Source organism: Schistocerca cancellata, chromosome 5, assembly GCF_023864275.1.
Source record: "Schistocerca cancellata isolate TAMUIC-IGC-003103 chromosome 5, iqSchCanc2.1, whole genome shotgun sequence".
In the NCBI taxonomy this organism is placed as follows: domain Eukaryota; kingdom Metazoa; phylum Arthropoda; class Insecta; order Orthoptera; family Acrididae; genus Schistocerca; species Schistocerca cancellata.
Genome location: NC_064630.1, coordinates 644,326,735 through 644,346,710, shown reverse-complemented (window position 1 = coordinate 644,346,710; position 19,976 = coordinate 644,326,735). Strand labels below are relative to the sequence as shown.

The 19,976-nt window shown below is 40.8% G+C and overlaps 1 protein-coding gene across 1 annotated transcript in view; it reads left to right on the top strand.

The window, feature by feature from the left end:
- Window positions 1-19,616, top strand: part of LOC126188958 (nucleolar complex protein 3 homolog) — a 120,727-nt gene extending 101,111 nt beyond the window's left edge. The window contains exon 14 of the mRNA XM_049930717.1: window positions 19,194-19,616. Within this exon, the coding sequence (XP_049786674.1) occupies window positions 19,194-19,374 (181 nt within the window). The 3' untranslated portion in view covers window positions 19,375-19,616. The remainder of the gene's footprint in view (window positions 1-19,193) is intronic.
- The last annotated feature ends 360 nt before the right edge of the window (window positions 19,617-19,976 follow it).

Below are 19,976 nucleotides of genomic sequence, written 5' to 3'. Positions count from 1 at the left end.
TGCATTTCAGTACAATTTTCCATTGTTACAACCTCTCGATACACCACAGCATCATCTGCAAAAAGCCTCAGTGAACGTCCGATGTCATCCACAAGGTCATTTATGTATATTGTGAATAGCAATGGTCCTATGACACTCCCCTGTGGCACACCTGAAATCACTCTTACTTCGGAAGACTTCTCTCCATTGAGAATGACATGCTGCGTTCTGTTATCTAGGTACTCTTCAATCCAATCATACAATTGGGCTGATAGTCCATATGCTCTTACTTTGTTCATTAAACGACTGTGGGAAACTGTATCGAACGCCTTGCGGAAGTCAAGAAATACGGCATCTACCTGTGAACCCGTGTCTTTGGCTCTCTGAGTCTCGTGGCCGAATAGCGCGAGCTGGGTTTCACACGACCGTCTTTTTCGAAACCCATGCTGATTCCTACAGAGTAGATTTCTAGTCTCCAGAAAAGTCATTATACTCGAACATAATATGTGTTCCAAAATTCTACAACTGATCGACGTTAGAGATATAGGTCTATAGTTCTGCACATCTGTTCGACGTCCCTTCTTGAAAACGGGGACGACCTGTGCCCTTTTCCAATCCTTCGGAATGCTACGCTCTTCTAGAGACCTACGGTACACCACTGCAAGAAGGGGGGCAAGCTCCTTCGCGTACTCTGTGTAAAATCGAACTGGTATCCCATCACGTCCAGCGGCCTTCCCTCTTTTGAGCGATTTTAATCATTTCTCTATCCCTCTGTCATCTATTTTGATATCTACCATTTTGTCATCTGTGCGACAGTCTAGAGAAGGAACTACAGTGCAGTCTTCCTCTGTGAAACATCCTCTGTTTCAGTACCATTTTGGTCACAGAGTGTCTGGACATTTTGTTTTGATCCACCTTCCGCTTTGACATGACCAAAATTTCTTAGGATTTTCTGCCAAGTCATTACGTACAACTTTACTTTCGAATTCATTGAACGCCTCTCGCATAGCCCTCCTCACACTACATTTCGCTTCGCGTGATTTTTGTTTGTCTGCAAGGCTTTGGCTATGTTTATGTTTGCTGTGAAGTTCCCTTTGCTTCTGCAGTAGTTTCCTAACTTGGTTGTTGTACCATGGTGGCTCTTTTCCATCTCTTACGATCTTGCTTGGCACATACTCATCTAACGCATATTGTACGATGGTTTTGAACTTTGTCCACTGATCCTCAACACTATCTGTACTTGAGACAAAACTTTTGTGTTGAGCCATGAGGTACTCTGTAATCTGCTTTTTGTCACTTTTGCTAAACAGAAAAATCTGCCTACCTTTTTTAATATTTCTATTTACGGCTGAAATCATCGATGCCGTAACCGCTTTATGATCGCTGCTTCCCTGTTCTGCGTTAACTGTTTCAAATAGTCCAGGTCTGTTTGTCACCAGAAGGTCTAATATGTTATCGCCACGAGTTGGTTCTCTGTTTAACTGCTCAAGGTAGTTTTCAGATAAAGCTCTCAAAAGTTTCACTGGAATCTTTGTCCCTGCCACCCGTTATGAACGTTTGAGTCTCCCAGTCTATATCCGGCAAATTAAAATCTCCACCCAGAACTATAACATGGTCGGGAAATCTACTCGAAATATTATCCAAATTATCCTTCATGTGCTCAGCCACAACAGCTGCTGAGCCAGGGGGCCTATAGAGACATCCAATTTCCATGTCTGAGCCTGCTTTAACCGTGACGTTCACCCAAATTATTTCACATTTCGGATCTCCGTCCATTTCCTTCGATACTTTTGCACTTCTTATCGCTATAAACACACCTCCCCCTTCACTGTCCGCCTGTCTCTGCGGTATACATTCCAATCTGAGTTTAGGATTTCGTTACTGTTTACGTCTGGTTTCAGCCAACTTTCTGTCCCTAGTACTATATGGGCGTTGTGACCGTTTATTAATGAGAGCAGTTCTGGGACCTTTCTATAGACGCTCCTGCAGTTTACTATTAGCACATTAATATTGTTATTCCCTGTTGCATTTTGCCTACTCCTACCTTGCCGCATCTCAGGAGGCGTCTTGTCGGGCCTAGGGAGGGAATTCTCTAACTTAAAAAACCCACATGTGCACTCCACACATACTCCGCTACCCTTGTAGCCGCTTCCGGCATGTAGTGCACGCCTGACCTATTCAGGGGGACCCTACATTTCTTCACCCGATAGCGGAGGTCGAGAAATTTGCACCCCAGATCTCCGCAGAATCGTCTGAGCCTCTGGTTTAAGCCTTCCACTCTGCTCCAAACCAGAGGACCGCGATCGGTTCTGGGAACGATACTACAAATAGTTAGCTCTGATTCCACCCCGCGAGCGAGGCTTTCCACCTTCACCAATTCCGCCAACCGCCTGTACGAACTGAGGATGACCTCTGAACCCAGACGGCAGGAGTCATTGGTGCCGACATGAGCAACAATTTGCAGTCTGGTGCACCCAGTGCTCTCTATCGCCGCCAGTAGGGCCTCCTCCACATCTCGGATGAGACCCCCCGGCAAGCAGACAGAGTGAACACTGGCCTTCTTCCCCGACCTTCCCGCTATTTCCCTAAGGGGCTCCATCACCCGCCTAACGTTGGAGCTCCCAATAACTAATAAACCCCTCCCCCCGTGTGCCTGCTCGGACCTTGCTGAAGGAGCGGCCACATGTCCACTCACAGGCAGAGTGGGCGATGCCACACGGCCAGCCTCCACATTGACCCTCCGCCTCGTGCACCATGAACGCCGCTGAACCCGCCACTCCCCTTGGGGAGAGGGTGGCCCAACCGCACCCGGTACCCGCGAAGATGTCTCGACAGCAGGGACAGTGGGTGAAGCATGTAACACCTGGGGTGGACCTTGCGACGCACTAGACTCCCCACTGCCGCTACACTCCGAGGCAGCAGCCTGAAGACGGCTGACCGCAGCCATCAACACGCTCAGCTGTTCGCGAACAGTGGCCAGCTCCTCCTGTGTCCGTACACAGCAGACACACATCCTATCCGTCCTAAGGAATCAATTTACTGAAGAGAGTTAATCAACCTTTAACTGGACTGCTAATTCACTAAAGGCGGCTGTTTATTCACTAAACTGTGGTTGCTAGCCACTTCTTGCAGAAAACAATGAAAATAGCACTACCTGTTATTGAAAACAAACACTAGCACTACTGGCACTATGGTTGACTAAAGGGACTTTCTCTGACTGTATTCAAAACAAACACGAAATCTATGGAACACTATTAATAGCACCCGACAATTAAAGCTTCCTAAAAGCAAATACACATGGAAGAAGAAGTGACAAGTAAGAAAAATACAGTTAATACTTAAATTAAGGTAGCTCACTGCACAGCAGACGTGAAGCAGACGGCAGTTATGACGACACTGACACTGACTATGGCTGACTAAAGGGACTCACTCTGACTGTATTCAAAACAAACACGAAATCTATGGAACACTATTAATAGCACCCGACAATTAAAGCTTCCTAAAAGCAAATACACACACAGACAGCTCCACAACTAGTAGGGAAAAAGTGTAGGTGGGAGTGGAGAAAACGGATTTTAAGGGACATGTTGCATCCAACGTTATTGTATTTTTGCAGGAGCACTGTCACCAACTCAGTGCAGTTATCATCTCTTTTGTTGCCAAAAAATCCACAAACAAGTTCCTTGAAGGTTTCCCAAGCTTTCTGTTCTTTCCCCACCAAAACTTGGTCAAAAGCAGGATCTTTTTTATTTTTTATTTATTTATTTATTTATTGTTCCGTGGGACCAAATTAAGGAGAAGTCTCCACGGTCATGGAACGAGTCAATACATGAAATTATAACACAATATTAGAAACAGATAAAATGAAATATAAGAAAAACATATTCAGGTGACAAGTCGTAAGTTTAAATGAAGACAATCAACAATGTAACACTGGAATTTGCTTAATTTTTTAGCTCTTCCAGGAACTCCTCAACAGAATAGAAGGAGTGAGCCATGAGGAAACTCTTCAGTTTAGACTTAAAAGAGTTTGGGCTACTGCTAAGATTTTTTAGTTCTTGTGGTAGCTTATTGAAAATGGATGCAGCAGAATACTGCACTCCTTTCTGCACAAGAGTCAAGGAAGTGCATTCTACATGCAGATTTGATTTCTGCCTAGTATTAACTGAGTGAAAGCTCCAGAATGAGATTTTCACTCTGCAGCGGAGTGTGCGCTGATATGAAACTTCCTAGCAGATTAAAACCGAGTCTCGGTCGGGCACACAGTTTTAATCTGCTAGGAAGTTTCATATCAGCGCACACTCCGCTGCAGAGTGAAAATCTCATTCTGGAAACACCCCCAGGCTGTGGCTAAGCCATGTCTCCGCAATATCCTTTCTTTCAGGAGTGCTAGTTCTGCAAGGTTCGCAGGAGAGCTTCTGTAAAGTTTGGAAGGTAGGAGACGAGATACTGACAGAAGTAAAGCTGTGAGGATCGGGCGTGAGTCGTGCTTCGGTAGCTCAGTTGGTAGAGCACTTGCCCGCGAAAGGCAAAGGTCCCGAGTTCGAGTCTCGGTCAGGCACACAGTTTTAATCTGCTAGGAAGTTTCATATGAGTGAAAGCTGCTAACTCTTGGGAATGGGCTAATATTGCTAACAACAAACGACATTAAAGAAAATATATACTGTGAGGGCAATGTCAGAATTCCCAGATTTTTGAATTGGGGTCGACAAGAGGTTCTCGAACTTACACCACATATAGCTCGAACAGCCCGTTTTTGAGCCAAAAATACCCTTTTTGAATCAGAAGAATTACCCCAAAAAATAATACAATACGACATAAGCATATGAAAATATGCGAAGTAGACTACTTTTCGTGTTGAAGTGTCACTTATTTCAGATACTGTTCTAATGGTAAATAAAGCAGCATTTAGTTTCTGAACAAGATCCTGGACATGGGCTTTCCACAACAGCTTACTATCTATCCGAACGCCTAAGAATTTGAACTGTTCCGTCTCGCTTATAATATGCCCATTCTGTCTGATCAAAATATCGGTTCTTGTTGAATTGTGAGTTAGAAACTGTAAAAACTGAGTCTTACTGTGATTTAGCATCAAATTATTTTCCACAAGCCACAAACTTATTTCATGAACTACATTATTTGTTACTGTTTCAATATTACACACAAGATCCTTCACTATCAAGCTGGTGTCATCAGCAAAGAGAAATATTTTTGAATCACCTGTAATACTAGCAACCTGCTTCCCTGGTACTTTAAATATGATGCTGGCAACAATCAGAGCAAAATGCCTCGGACCTTTGGAGGTGACGGAGTCCCACCTCCAACTGACAAACCAGGGACTCCTAAGATACGACTTGGCAAACAAATGGTAATGAGATGGGGAGCTATTAATATCAATGGTGGCTACTCTGGGAAGAAGGTAGAGCTGGCAGAGGCTGCAAGTAAGATGGGGCTGGACGTTTTAGCTGTTAGTGACATTCGGGTAAGGGGTGAGAAAGAAGAGGAAGTGGGAGAATACAAGGTCTACCTGTCAGGAGTCAAAGCAGGTATAGCACAATGGGGTGTAGGGCTTTACATCAGGAAAGAAATGGAACCCAGCATAGTTGCAGTAAGGTATGTAAACGAACGACTGATGTGGATAGATTTGACAGTGTCTAGCAAGAAAATTAGGATTGTGTCAGTATATTCGCATTGTGAAGGGACAGATCAAGATAAGATGGATAGTTTTTATGAGGCACTCAGTGATGTAGTTGTTAGAGCAAAGGACAAGGACTGTGTTCTGCTCATGGGTGATTTTAACGCCAGGATTGGAAATCGAACAGAAGGGTATGAAAAGGTTATGGGTAAATTTGGAGAGGATATGGAGGCCAACAGGAACGTGAAACAACTCTTGGATTTCTGTGCCAGTATGTGCTTAGTAATCATAAACTCCTTTTTTAAACATAAGAACATTCACCGGTATACCTGGGAAGGCAGGGGAACCAGATCTGTCATTGACTATATAATAACAGATCAGGAATTCAGGAAGGCTGTGAGGGACACACGTGTATTCAGGGGATTCTTTGATGACACTGATCATTGTTTAATCTGCAGTGAAATTGGGATTGTGAGGCCAAAAGTGCAGGAGGTCAGGTACATATGTAGGAGGATAAGAGTGGAGAAACTTCAGAATAAGGAAATCAGGCACAAGTACATAACAGCGATCTCAGAAAGGTACCAGTTAGTTGAATGTAGTCAATTACAGTCATTGGAAAAGGAATGGACAAGGTACAGGGACACAGTACTAGAAGTGGCTAAAGAATGTCTTGGAACAGTAGTGTGTAAAAGTAGGATGAAGCAAACAGCTTGGTGGAATGGTACAGTCAAGGCAGCCTGTAAAAGGAAAAAGAAGGCGTATCAAAAATGGCTACATACCAGAACCCAGGTAGACAGAGAAAGTTATGTTGAAGAAAGAAACAAAGCCAAACAGATAATTGCAGCATCCAAGAAGAAATCATGGGAAGACTTTGGAAACAGGTTGGAGACTATGGGTCAAGCTGCTGTAAAACCATTCTGGAGTGTAATTAGCAGTCTTTGAAAGGGAGGTAAGAAGGAAATGACAAGTATTTTGGACAGTTCAGGAAAACTGCTGGTGAATCCTGTTGATGCCTTGGGCAGATGGAGCGAATATTTTGAAGAGTTGCTCAATGTAGGTGAAAATGCGATCAGTAATGTTTCAGATTTCGAGGTAGAATGGGATAGGAATGATGATGGAAATAGGATCACATTTGAGGAAGTGGAAAAAATTGTCAATAGATTGCAGTGCAATAAAGCGGCTGGGGTGGATGAAATTAAGTCGGAACTCATCAAATATAGTGGAATGTCAGGTCTTAAATGGCTACACAGGTTAATTGAAATGGCCTGGGAGTCGGGACAGGTTCCATCAGACTGGACAAAAGCAGTAATCACACCAATCTTTAAACATGGAAACAGAAAATATTGTAACAACTACAGAGGTATCTCTTTAATCAGCGTTGTGGGTAAAATCTTCGCAGGTATTGTTGAAAGGAAAGTGTGAGTATTAGTTGAGGACCAATTGGATGAAAATCAGTGTGGGTTTAGGCCTCTTAGAGGTTGTCAGGACCAGATCTTTAGCTTACGGCAAATAATGGAGAAGTGTTATGAGTGGAACAGGGAATTATATCTATTGCTTTATAGATCTAGAAAAGGCATATGACCGGGTTCCTAGGAGGAAGTTATTGTCTGTTCTACAAGATTATGGAATAGGAGGCAAACTTTTGCAAGCAATTAAAGGTCTTTACATGGATAGTCAGGCAGCAGTTAGAGTTGACGGTAAATTGAGTTCATGGTTCAGAGTAGTTTCAGGGGTAAGACAAGGCTGCAACCTGTCTCCACTGTTGTTCATATTATTTATGGATCCTATGTTGAAAACAATAGACTGGCTGGGTGAGATTAAGATATGTGAACACAAAATTAGCAGTCTTGCATATGCAGATGACTTAGTTGTGATGGCAGATTCGATTGAAAGTTTGCAAAGTAATATTTCAGAGCTAGATCAGAAATGTAAGGACTATGTTATGAAGATTAGCATCTCCAAAACGAAAGTAATGTCAATGGGAAAGAGATATAAACGGATTGAGTGCCCAATAGGAGGAACAAAGTTAGAACAGGTGGACAGTTTCAAGTACTTAGGATGCATATTCTCACAGGATGGCAACATAGTGAAAGAACTGGAAGCGAGGTGTAGCAAAGTTAATGCAGTGAGTGCTCAGCTACGATCTACTCTCTTCTTCAAGAAGGAAGTCAGTACCAAGACTAAGTTATCTGTGCACCGTTCAATCTTTCGACCAACTTTGTTGTATGGGAGCGAAAGCTGGGTGGATTCAGGGTACCTTATCAATAAGGTTGAGGTAACGGACATGAAAGTAGCTAGGATGATTGCAGGTACTAGTAGATGGGAACAATGGCAGGAGGGTGTCCACAATGAGGAAATCAAAGAAAAACTGGGAATGAACTCTATAGATGTAGCAGTCAGGGCGAACAGGCTTAGATGGTGGTGTCATGTTACACGCATGGGAGAAGCAAGGTTACTCAAGAGACTCATGGATTCAGCAGTAGAGGGTAGGAGGAGTCGGGGCAGACCGAGGAGAAGGTACCTGGATTCGGTTAAGAATGATTTTGAAGTAATAGGTTTAACATCAGAAGAGGCACCAATGTTAGCACTGAATAGGGGATCATAGAGGAACTGTATAAGGGGGGCTATGCTCCAGACTGAACGCTGAAAGGCATAAGCAGTCTTAGATGATGATGATGATGATGATGTAATACTAGAAGGCATATCATTTATATAAATAAGAAACAGCAGTGGCCCCAGCACCGACCCTTGGGGAACGCCCCACTTAACAGTGCCCCATTGGGACTGAACATCACTACCACTCTCAATATTGCGGAGAATTACCCTCTGCTTTCTGTTCTTAAAGTAAGAGGCGAACCAATTGTAAGCTACTCCCCTTACTCCATAATGGTCCAACTTCTGCAGTAATATTTTGTGGTCAACACAGTCAAAAGCCTTCGTTAAATCAAAGAAAACACCTAGCGTTCGCAACCTTTTATTTAATCCGTCCAAAACCTCACAGAGAAAAGAGAATATAGCATTTTCAGTTGTTAAACCATTTCTAAAACCAAACTGAACATTTGACAGCAAATTATGTGAATTTAAATGCTCCAGTAACCTAGTATATACAACCTTCTCGATAACTTTAGCAAACACCGATGGCATAGAAATAGGTCTAAAATTGTCAACATTATCAATGTCTCCCTTTTTATAAAGTGGCTTCACTACCGAGTACTTTAATCGGTCAGGAAACCGACCACTCCTAAAGGAAAAGTTACAGATATGGCTGAGAACTGGGCTAACATACATAGAACAATACTTCAGTATTCTGCTAGATACCGCGTCATATCCATGAGAGTTCTTGGTCTTTAGTGATTTAATTATTAACTCAATCTCCCTCTTGTCAGTATCATGGAGGAGCATTTCAGGTAACAGTCTCGGAACACTTTTTTCTAAGAGCGCTATATGATTCCCTGTTGGGACTAGGTTTCTATTTAGTTCACCTGCTATATTCAGAAAGTGATTATTAAATACTGTACATATATGCGACTTAGCAGTAACACGGACATTCCCACTACACACTGATTCTATATCCTCAACCTGTCTCTGCAGACCAGCAACTTCCTTTACGACTGACCATATGGTTTTAATTTTATCCTGAGACTTAGCTATTCTATCTGCATACCACATACTTTTTGCCTTCCTAATAACATTTCTAAGCACCTTACAATATTGTTTGTAATGGGCTGTTGCATTTAGATTTTGACTGTTTCTAACGTTTTGATATAATTGCCACTTGGTTCTACAAGATATTCTTATCCCTCTAGTCAGCCACCCAGGCTGCCTGTTTGTGCTAGTACCCTGTTTTAAACGTTCTAACGGAAAGCAACTTTCAAAGAGCATGAGAAAAGTCTTGAGAAAAGCATTATATTTATCGTCTACTGTATCAGTGCTATAAACATCTTGCCACTCTTGTTCCTTTATAAGGTTTACAAAGGTCTCTACAGCAACTGGATCAGCTTTCCTGAACAGCTGATGACTATATTTAACATGTGTTGCAGCATAAAAATCTTTTAAAGTTAAAATTTGCGCATCATGATCTGAAAGGCCATTCACCTTTTTGCTAACTGAATGCCCTTCTAGTAATGAGGAATGAACAAAAATGTTGTCTATGGTTGTTCTACTGTTCCCTTGCACTCTCATTGGAAAGAATACGGTTTGCATAAGATTCTATGAATTAAAGAGGTCTACCAGCATCCTCTTCCTTGCACAATCACTTATACAATTAGTATTGAAGTCACCACATATAACTAACTTTTTGTATTTTCTATAAAGTGAACCAAGAACCTCCTCTGGCGTTAGCAAAAATGTTGTGAAATCGGAGTCTGGGGACCTATAAATAACAACAGTTACAAGTTTAGCTCCGTTAAATTTAACCACACCTGTACAACATTCAAACACCTTTTCAGTGCAATACTTTGAAACATCAATTGACTCAAATGCGGTGCCGTTTTTCACATACATGGCTACTCCCCCACACCGCAAAGAGCTCCTCGAAAAGCAGCCAGCCAACCTGTATCCTGGTAAAGGAAGCCTCTGAATTATCTCCTTATTTAAGAAGTGTTCAGATATACCAATAATTTCAGAGTCAACATCTGTAAGCAGTTCACTAACTTTATCTCTAATACCTTGTATATTTTGATGAAATATACTAATTCCCTCATTACTCGGATACCTAAGCTTTGTCAAAAGTGATTCCCTTGTTAGAGAGACTTCCCTTAAGCAGGAATACTTATCAGCTGACTTCAATCTAAAAAAGGTGCAGCTCTAACACCTATTACTGCAGGAATTTTCCCATGAGTGATCCCACCAACCCCACCTATGCTGTCACCTATAAGCTTTGCCAACCTCCCCTTCCCATACCCATACCTGTTGATGTGCAGGCCGTGTCTAATGAAACCCGTCCTGCTGATAGACTCCACCGACACCACTGAAATGTGACCCATGCTTTCTGTCATCAGCGCACCCCCAAGTCTCATGTTATTACGCCTGACGGCTGTATTAAGATGAGGTCGATCGTGACGCTGAAACAGTTCCACGAAATGCACATTCTTGTTGCCAGTCTGAGTGGCTATCTTTTCCAGGTCACCATCTATGTTATACTCCCCATCCCTATCAATCCTATTACCAGCCCTACCCACAATCACTACCTGATCCTCTTTAGTAAAATCCCTACATAACCCCCCTACGTTAACAGTCACCTGAGCCAACCCTGCATTAGGCTTCACAATGCTGGTGGCCTGGTACTCACTCCCCAGCACTTCCTGCAACTGCTGGCCTACACCTCTGCCATGAGAACTACCTCACAGCAGAACCTTCTTCTTCCTCTTCGACTTTGCATCTATTCTAGGCACAGTAACTACTGAGGTCTGCTGCATACTTCCTACATCTACAGCAACTAGAGATTCCTCTCCACTAGACTCTGACAGTTGGTCATATCTATTGTAAACACCAATAGTAAAACTATCTGAAAATCTTCCTCTCCTAGCAGATCTCTTGCCAACAGCCAGCTCCCATTCCCCAACCCCCTTCTCCCTCCTCATCCTATCTAGCTCCTCCTGTACGTTTTTCAACTGCACCTGAAGGGCACAGATCTTACGCTCCTGCTCCTCTATCAATTTACTCTTGCTACATAACCTGCAGTTCCAGGAGAGGATCTCACCAGAATGCCCACTGGCTTCCCCACTGCATTCCCCCCAGTGAAAATACTTCGAACAAGTCTCACACCGCAATCCACTACTCACGAACCTACGGCAAAGCCCACACTTCTCACTCATGGTAAAATTTTACTTTTTCTAAGTTCCGCTACTACAATAAGAAGATGTTAAAAACCTGACTACAATAATCACAAACTTACTCTAAATGGGAAGTAACTACTATTATTAACAGTATTAACAAACAACAAATGTGAATATAACAAAAGACTAATACAGAAAGAGAATCAAATGTCTAATGACACAGTAACGAAGCTGTAAACAGTTCCCAAAAGGTTCTTCTGAAATTATTTCACCAGAAAACACCAAGAACACCAGTTGAAGACTACTAAAGTTCCTAAATAAACCACTACACACAAACAATTAATTAGTATTTAGCTTTCGATGTGTCGCTACAGCTGCAACTGGTCAGCGCGGAATGTAAACACAGGCAAGAGGTTAAGTTGCTCGATACGAAACACTCACAAATATCAGGTCACAACACCAGAAAGATATCTTTGGCTTCCCTCTGACAACCATGCCTCCATCCTTGCTACCCTCCCTATTTTCCTTTCCCTGTTGCTTCATAACCTGGGTTGTGAGTAACTGAATCTCCTTTCCCTTCTTCCCTTTCTTTCCCCTCTCTCCTCCCTGATGAAGGAACATTTGTTCCGAAAGCTAGGAACATAAATTTTCGGTTTTGTTTTGTGTGTATCTATCGGCTGTACTGAGCTGAGGTAAGTACTGGCCAGCCCCTCTATCTCTTTGTTAGTATTTGTTTCACATCTCTATATGAGATTTTCCATTAATCATTTTGAAACCACTAATACGTCACTTATATAGTAAATATTATCACAAAAACCGTTAAAATATGTATCTGAAACCTAAAAATATATGAAAACTTAGAGAGCGATCTCACACGCAGAACTTTACAAGTTCTCGAATTTGTGACCCAATAAAAATACCCTCCTTAACTTTTATAACAATGAAAGTAATCAATTACTTCCTTAACTTTTTGCATCACCCACTTTCAGAAATTTCTCTTATGTACTTAAAGGCCCATCCTTCTTGGTTCATACCTTTGAAAAAAAATTTTCATCAAACCCAACTCGATATGCAAGGATAGAAGAAAAACATCTTTTGGGTCCACGAGAGGCTCGGCAAAGGCATTTTTCTCACTTGGGTTAAGATTTCTTGCAGCACGGTCTGCTTTTAGAAGCAGCAATGTTTTTTATACCCCAGTTGCATTGCTATGTGTATGGCAATGACTTTTAGATCACCACAAATTTTCCATTTGTGTTCATGATATTTGATTGAGCCCAAGAGGGCTGTCATATTTGCATATGTCTCCTTCATGTGACTGCATGACCAACAGGAATAGAAGGAAGTAACACATCTTTCAAACTAAGCTTGTATGAGTCTATGAATAGCCTCCATTTAGTTGGAGCACAGTTCAGATTCAAAGATTTCATCAGGCCATTAATGTCGCAGCAAACAACAAGGTTGTTTTTCTTCTCCAAAAAGGGAAGCAGTTCCATGTGACATTTTCTGTACTGTGAGACTATGATGTCACTTTTGAGAAGATTTGATTGCTGTAGTCGAGACCCAAGAATTTCTGCCTTCTCCTTTGACAAGTCAAGGTCTCTAAAGAGATCACTCAATTCTGCTTGACTCAGTCTGTGCAGTTTATCATCTTTTCCCTCAAAATCGGAGTCACAAAATGTGGAAGGCTTGTTTGGCTCTTCTTCTTCTTCTTCTTCTTCTTCTTCTTCTTCCACTTCCACACTGTCTTCATTTTCTACTTCAAACACACAATTTTTGAGTGGTATAGGAACTGTTAAACTATTTGAATTCAGAATGGATCGATTAAGAGATCGAAGATTTGGGTACTGAACTGTTCTTCTTTTCTTTATAGACAATCCTGCCATTATAGGTGGAGTCACACAGAGATAACAGTCATCTGTATGGTTTGTAGGCTCCCACTAAAACATAGGCACTGCAAAAGCTATAGATTGTTTATTATTTTTCAGCCATTCTCGCAATGTAACTGAATACGCGTCACAACATGTACTGAAGCCCAAGACTTGGCCTGGTCCCCTACTTTCATACTGAGATAATGCTGATAGGCAGTCTTCGCAAGAAGCATCAGATTGCATTTCTGTGAGGACAATGTTATTTCACCACAAATGTAACAAAAATTGTTCACTTTATTTACACATTTTTGTGGCATTTTTATGAATTTTACACTTCAAGAGCACTCTCAAACCAGAAATTCTGCCTTAATTACAGCAGAAACTATATGAAACTTAGTCACAGCAACAGTATCTATGTTTATCACTTATGAACAGTTTAAGAGCATTTGTCTTTTGTTAATAGACAGAACAAAATTTTCCCCCAAGCTGAAAATGTTAACTATAAAAATGAAATGTCACTGTATCTCCGAAGCAAGAGCTAATCTCTCATTTTTATGGTGATTTTTTAATTCAGCAGATGGAAGTACATAAGAATTAACTATTTTTGCACCCGAAATATTTTAATTGTTGGCCAGTGTTATGGAAGAAAATATTGAAAATTTTACTTTTGTGTATTGTTGTTTCAATTCACAACAGGTCAGGAAATGAAACAAAAATTACTTTTTTAGCTGCAATTTAGACAACATAAGTTTACACTGGAATCCATTAATATCCATAAACATATCAGAAACAGTGCATTCCTTTCCTTTGCAAATGTAAATTCAAATAATTTAAAATATTTGAAAAATCTGTTAGAAATGCTAATGGTAATAAAAAATTGAATCTTTCAGCTTATTTTCTAATTTCTCAGTATCTGATTTTACTTCTCTATTCAAAAACTTGAAAAGTCCAAAAGTGGAAAAAAAGATGATCTAAGCATTTTCCTGCTCTAAACCAAGGTATTTCGGAATGGAGAAGCATGTCTCCATATTCTGCATCAACTTTTTCAAAAACCAGTTTCAATTTTCTGTAGATTTCCTCCGTGTATTATATTCATAATTCTTGTTACATCTTTCATTGCAGACAGCATTCTGGCACTTTTTCCACACAGTGCCTCATGATGACTTAACTAGCAAAAGTTTTCTGTTTCTTCTTAACTGACCAAGGAAGCCATTTTCACTACCAACCATAGCTGGAAAATTGCAGAGCACTTTTTTAAAAAACCCCAATTTTGTCAACACATCTCCAAACTGTGTTAAAAATGTCAAACCTATTGTTCTGATCAACAAAACTAAAGCGAGTAGCTCTTCATGTACAGAAAAGTCATCCATTATTAGGTAAACAAAAATTAACTGTTGACCAACATCTGTTCAATCAGCACTTTCATCCATATGGAAAGAATAATGTCGACAGTTTGCAATTAAATTGCTTAGTTTCTTTTTATTCTATGGCCCCATATCAAGGCTTTTTACAGTGTTACATGACAATACAACTGTTTTAAAGTGTTCAACGTCACCATCATTACCAAATAATTTGGCCATTTTGGTTGCACGCCCTTCCTCAAGTACACTGTCCCTAAAGCATTTCTGAGCTTTTGCTAATTTTAATTATAGCACATATGATGCAATTAAGCTCTTTTCTTTAAGACTTGATGGTTCAGGCAACTACCGTATCTATTTCTTTAACTTACCCACTGAAAGGTATCATTTTTCATGAGAGTAACACTCGTGTGTTGCTTCATGGAGTGAGGAGAAATGTTGTAAGATTTACTACTTTTGTCTCAACTTAAGCATTTTATACATATTAAACATTAGGGTTTTTCATCCGAATTGTGTACAAAGAAGTACTTAATTTCCCCACTCCTTATTTGAAACAAGTTTTTCAGTGTTCCCCTGCTCCACACACCCCCACCCCCACCTCCTCGACAGTCTTGAGAACACTGATAGAAAAGTAGCCACAGTAATAACCAAAACAACACAAAATATGGCACAATATTAAGGGTAGTAAATCTGAACAAAACACAGAGAGAAAACATCTTAATGAAACAGCAGTGCCTCTTCAAAGTGAGGCAGCTAGTGAACTAGTGAATGTGTGCAAGAGGCTACGCATTGAGGAAACAGTCAAAGAGAGGTTGCCCCACTCAATTGCTGATAAACAAGCGAAACATAGGCGGAGGCAAGGCCCTTATGTTAGTGTGTGAGTGGAGTTGGAGAGGGAAGTCATTGCTGGAGGACAATGGCTTGCGAGCTGTGCTTCGCTAAACCTCAATTAGACTGATTACAGAACTCTATAGCCTCCGAGCTCAGGTAGGTGAGTTGAAATTATCCATCCAGTGGCACCGTTTCACAACAGAAAGTATATACTGAAATTTTAACTTTTATTTTTTCTGTAGTAGCTATTGTGATGATGATGATGATGATGTTTGGTTTGTGGGGCGCTCAACTGCGTGGTTATCAGCGCCCGTACAATTATCCAATCTTTGCTCAGTCCAATTTCACCACTTTCCTGGATGATGATGAAATGATGAGGACAACACAAACACCCAGTCATCTCGAGGCAGGTGAAAATCCCTGACCCCGCCGGGAATCGAACCCGGGACCCCGTGCTCGGGAAGCAAGAACGCTACCGCGAGACCACGAGCGGCGGACTAGCTATTGTGGTTTGCCGTAGCCACTAGATAGCAAACCTATGTATGATGAAAAATTACTAAAGGAAATAAAATTTAAAAAATCTCATTGTCTTACTTTGTACATGACTCATAACTGCCAGTACTCTGCCGGATCCAACTCCCTCCCTCCCTCCTGTGCAAGTGACCACTTTTCCACAAATCCATGTAGAATCTGCACAAAGGAAGACCTTCTATCACTTGTAAACAATAATTATATAATTTCTTATGCAGGCATAAAGGGGATTGCCATTTTAGGTGCTATTATTTATGTAACTACTTGATTACAAGAAGGAGAATATGTTTGCTGATTGAGATTTTACTTCTTACATGAAAACTGTAAATAAATGACAATACATGCTAAGAGATTTAGGAGGGAACCAACCAACCTTAGCAGCTCTGTGGATTGTTCCAATTAAGTTCTCAAGATGTGCTTGTGAAAAGGTTCACAGTTTAGTATGTGGATACACATTTAATCTTGAGACCATTGGAGAACATATAATGTATTAAACATGTGAAATTGCTCGTCTGCTCTGGCTACTTTAAGTGCATGTTCCCAGGAGGAAAAAATAGCTCATTTCATCAATAACACCCTCCCTCATCCACAACATCTGAGATAGGGGGTAATAATATGCTAGATACCAGAAAATGTACATTTGTCACAATGAAGTGGCAGGTCGAGCAGCCAATGAGCCCTGCATCTTCTTAGTCTATAGAATGTGTTTTCCTGCTGAAGCAAATGAGTGAATCCAGTTGAAGCATTGCTACTCACCACATAGAGGAAACATTGAGTCACAGACCAGCACACTGAAAAAGAATGCCCAGACTATCTCAGCTTTCAGATTTAATACTTCTCCAGAAGTAGAAAATTCGCACACATTCATAAAAGCAGAACTCACACACTTGTCACCACTGTCTCCAGGTTCTAACACATTAGTGCCTAGAGACCATGGCCATGTATGTGTGTGCTGCACTTGTGTGAATGTGTGTGTGTTTTCTACTTCTAAAGAAGCGGTTTGTCCGAAAGCTGAAATACAGAGTGATTTTTTTTCCACTATATACAAACCCTAGGGATTGATTGATGAGAGGATACAGAAAAAAAAGGCCTAATGAGCTTATGTTCAGAAATGCGTGGTTTCCATACTAAAAACCATTTCTTCAATCATACTTTGTTACAGAGACTGCAGCCTAATACACATTTTACCTTGCAGCCACAGTCACAGTATGCATGGTTTCCTTCTAGAGGATGGCACTGTTCCTCATACCTCACACCCTAGTGCCCTCTCATGAAATAGTAATTGGTAATGTTGTGTCCAATTCACCTCTCTTGCTGACTCACCTTGTAGTGGATGTGATACAGTATTGTACGCAGCGCTTCTGTATTCAAATTGAGAGCTTGCCAACATGGTGTTTGCTTACAGAAAGGCAAATGGCAATGGGCAGCGGGCAGGAAGGTTGTACCAGGAGACCTATCCCGCTGACAACAATCACAGTATTTAATGTTTGCAACAGTGTTTCACTGTTTGTTTGAGACAGGGTTATTTCAGGAAACAGGAAATCACGAAGGATGTACCCCTAATGTTCAGACACCAGACTTGGAGGAAAATGTGGTTAACACTGTGGAAGGCAACCACTGTGTCAATACCAGTTAGTTCGCCAGCCAGTGCGGGATAAGCCAGACAACTGTATAAAACATTCTCCATGACAATTGTTACTACCCTTGTCACATACTGCATGTGCAGGGCTTACTAGTGACAGACTTTCCACATCGGGAACAGTTTCGTCACAGCCAACCATGATTCCGAGATTTGTGTCATCCATCCTATTCACAGATGAGACCCCCCTTTACATGGAGTAGTATCTTCAGCTTTCGTAACAGTCATCTGTAGGATAGTTTGGAGAAATCCCATGGTATGGTGACAGTGAATCATTAGCGTTGGTGCAACCGGAATGTGTGGGCTGAGATAATTGACGACTGTATTTTCTGGTACGAATCTTTCTTCCATACCTCCTAACAGGCCAGAACTATTGGCATTTCTTGCTGGTGACTTTGCGTCCCCTGCTGGAAGAAGTGCCATTGATGATTTAAAGGGTTATTTGGCTGCTATATGATGGTGCTCCAGCCCACTTCGCCATTAATGTCTAGACGCATCTCAATTGTGTCTTCGCTGCTTAATAGATTGAATGAAGGGGTCAAGTTGCATGGCCTGCTCTTCAGCAGATCTCAACCTGTGCATGCTGCCTTTGACATTGTTAGAATGCTGCCTGGCCGATGTGAGTGTGTGAGACAGAATATGCTGCGACATATACACGCATGCATTGAGGCACATGGAAACCACTTTCTGCACATACTCTAACTGTGGCTGCATGGTACAGCGTGTATTAGACTGCACTCTCTGTAACAGTGTATGATTGAAAGTTCATTAGACCTTTTTTGTTCCATATCCTCTCATCAATCAATCCCTGTAGTTTGTACATGGTGGAAAAAATCATCCTGTATTTTGTGCATTCTTCTTCACTGAGCTTTTCTGTGACTTAGTGCCTCATGTATGTGGTGAGTAGTAATCCTTCATTTCCATACTGTTGATCCTGAACTTTCCATTTTTCTCTCTACAATTTGTGGTCCTATGAATCATTTCTCAACAATATGACAATGAACTTGATTAAGGTTAGATGGCTTGGCTATCTTACACTGCTAACAGGCAATTCATTACTACCCCTGACAAGTAACATTCAAGACAGACTAACCTCAAATATACACAAATAGCAAACAAAAAATTGCTGTTGAGGATAGAATGTCTTGTATCAATAACATTACTTTATTATGAAAGAAAATTAATTTTAATTATTACTTGCATTTTCCTCACAACACTTTGAACATAAGTAAATAACCTGAGAATGAAGGATTTTTTGACATACATTTTATCTGAGCTCTTTTCATTGTTTCCCTTTGAAGAATATGCCCCTAAGTAACTCTGACACTCCATGTATAACATTTATAACTGTTTATCAAAGTTATGGATGTAGTGCAGTACTTTTCTATGTTATTCCTATGTGTAAGCTAGTGCAAAATCACCTTGATACAAATAGTTTAGTTGTCTCTTGTCATTAGGCACTGTTAATGTAATAAATTTTAACACTATTAATTGCAAATTTTTAATGTCTGATTCACATTCTTTCACATCTTATTAAGAAAGAAATTGAGTGTTTGATTTATTCTGTGTTATTAGGTCACCTGAAGCTCTTTACACAAACTTTGATCCATCTGATATGGGGTTTTCTCCCTCTGTACCTGTGCCGAAGAAAAATGTAACAAAAGGAAGACCACTGGGAAAAATAAATTTTATTAATCAAGACCTAGAAAACTACACAGAAAATATTTTCATGGCTGTAAATACAACATTCAGCTGATTGTGTAACTGTCGTACAAATTCAGTTGTCTACGCTGAACTCTAATATTGTGAAAAGTTGTATATAATTTTAAATTTCATTATGCTTTGCATTCCTGACTGTTGACTAGCATCACTTCAGTGTGTGTGTACACAGTTTGTGATTGTACCTGTAAACATTATGAGGAAAAACTTCATATTGTATTTGAAAATTGAGCTACAAATATGAATAATATTATCAGTAAAGACAACCAATTACCTACAGATACAAGACTTATAAATCCTTCTAACTGTGCAGCCCACATCATTTACACTGGTGTGTCAAAATGTTATAACTATCTGCGTAATAGTGTCTCGGTCCACCTTTGGAATGCAGTACACCAGCAATTGCGCATGGCATGGATCTGACAAGTTCTTGGTAAGTTTCCAGAGGTATATAGAACTACACACAGATCACACATTGCCCATAAATTACAGGCTGATAGTTTAATGGTGCAGAGCTGGTGCCCAGTTGTTTTCGATTAGGTTCAGTGGCCAAAACACCAATACGTATGAGTTCAGTATTATGCTCCTCAAACTGCTGGTGCACTGTTCTGGCCTTTAGACATGCAATTATCTTGCTAG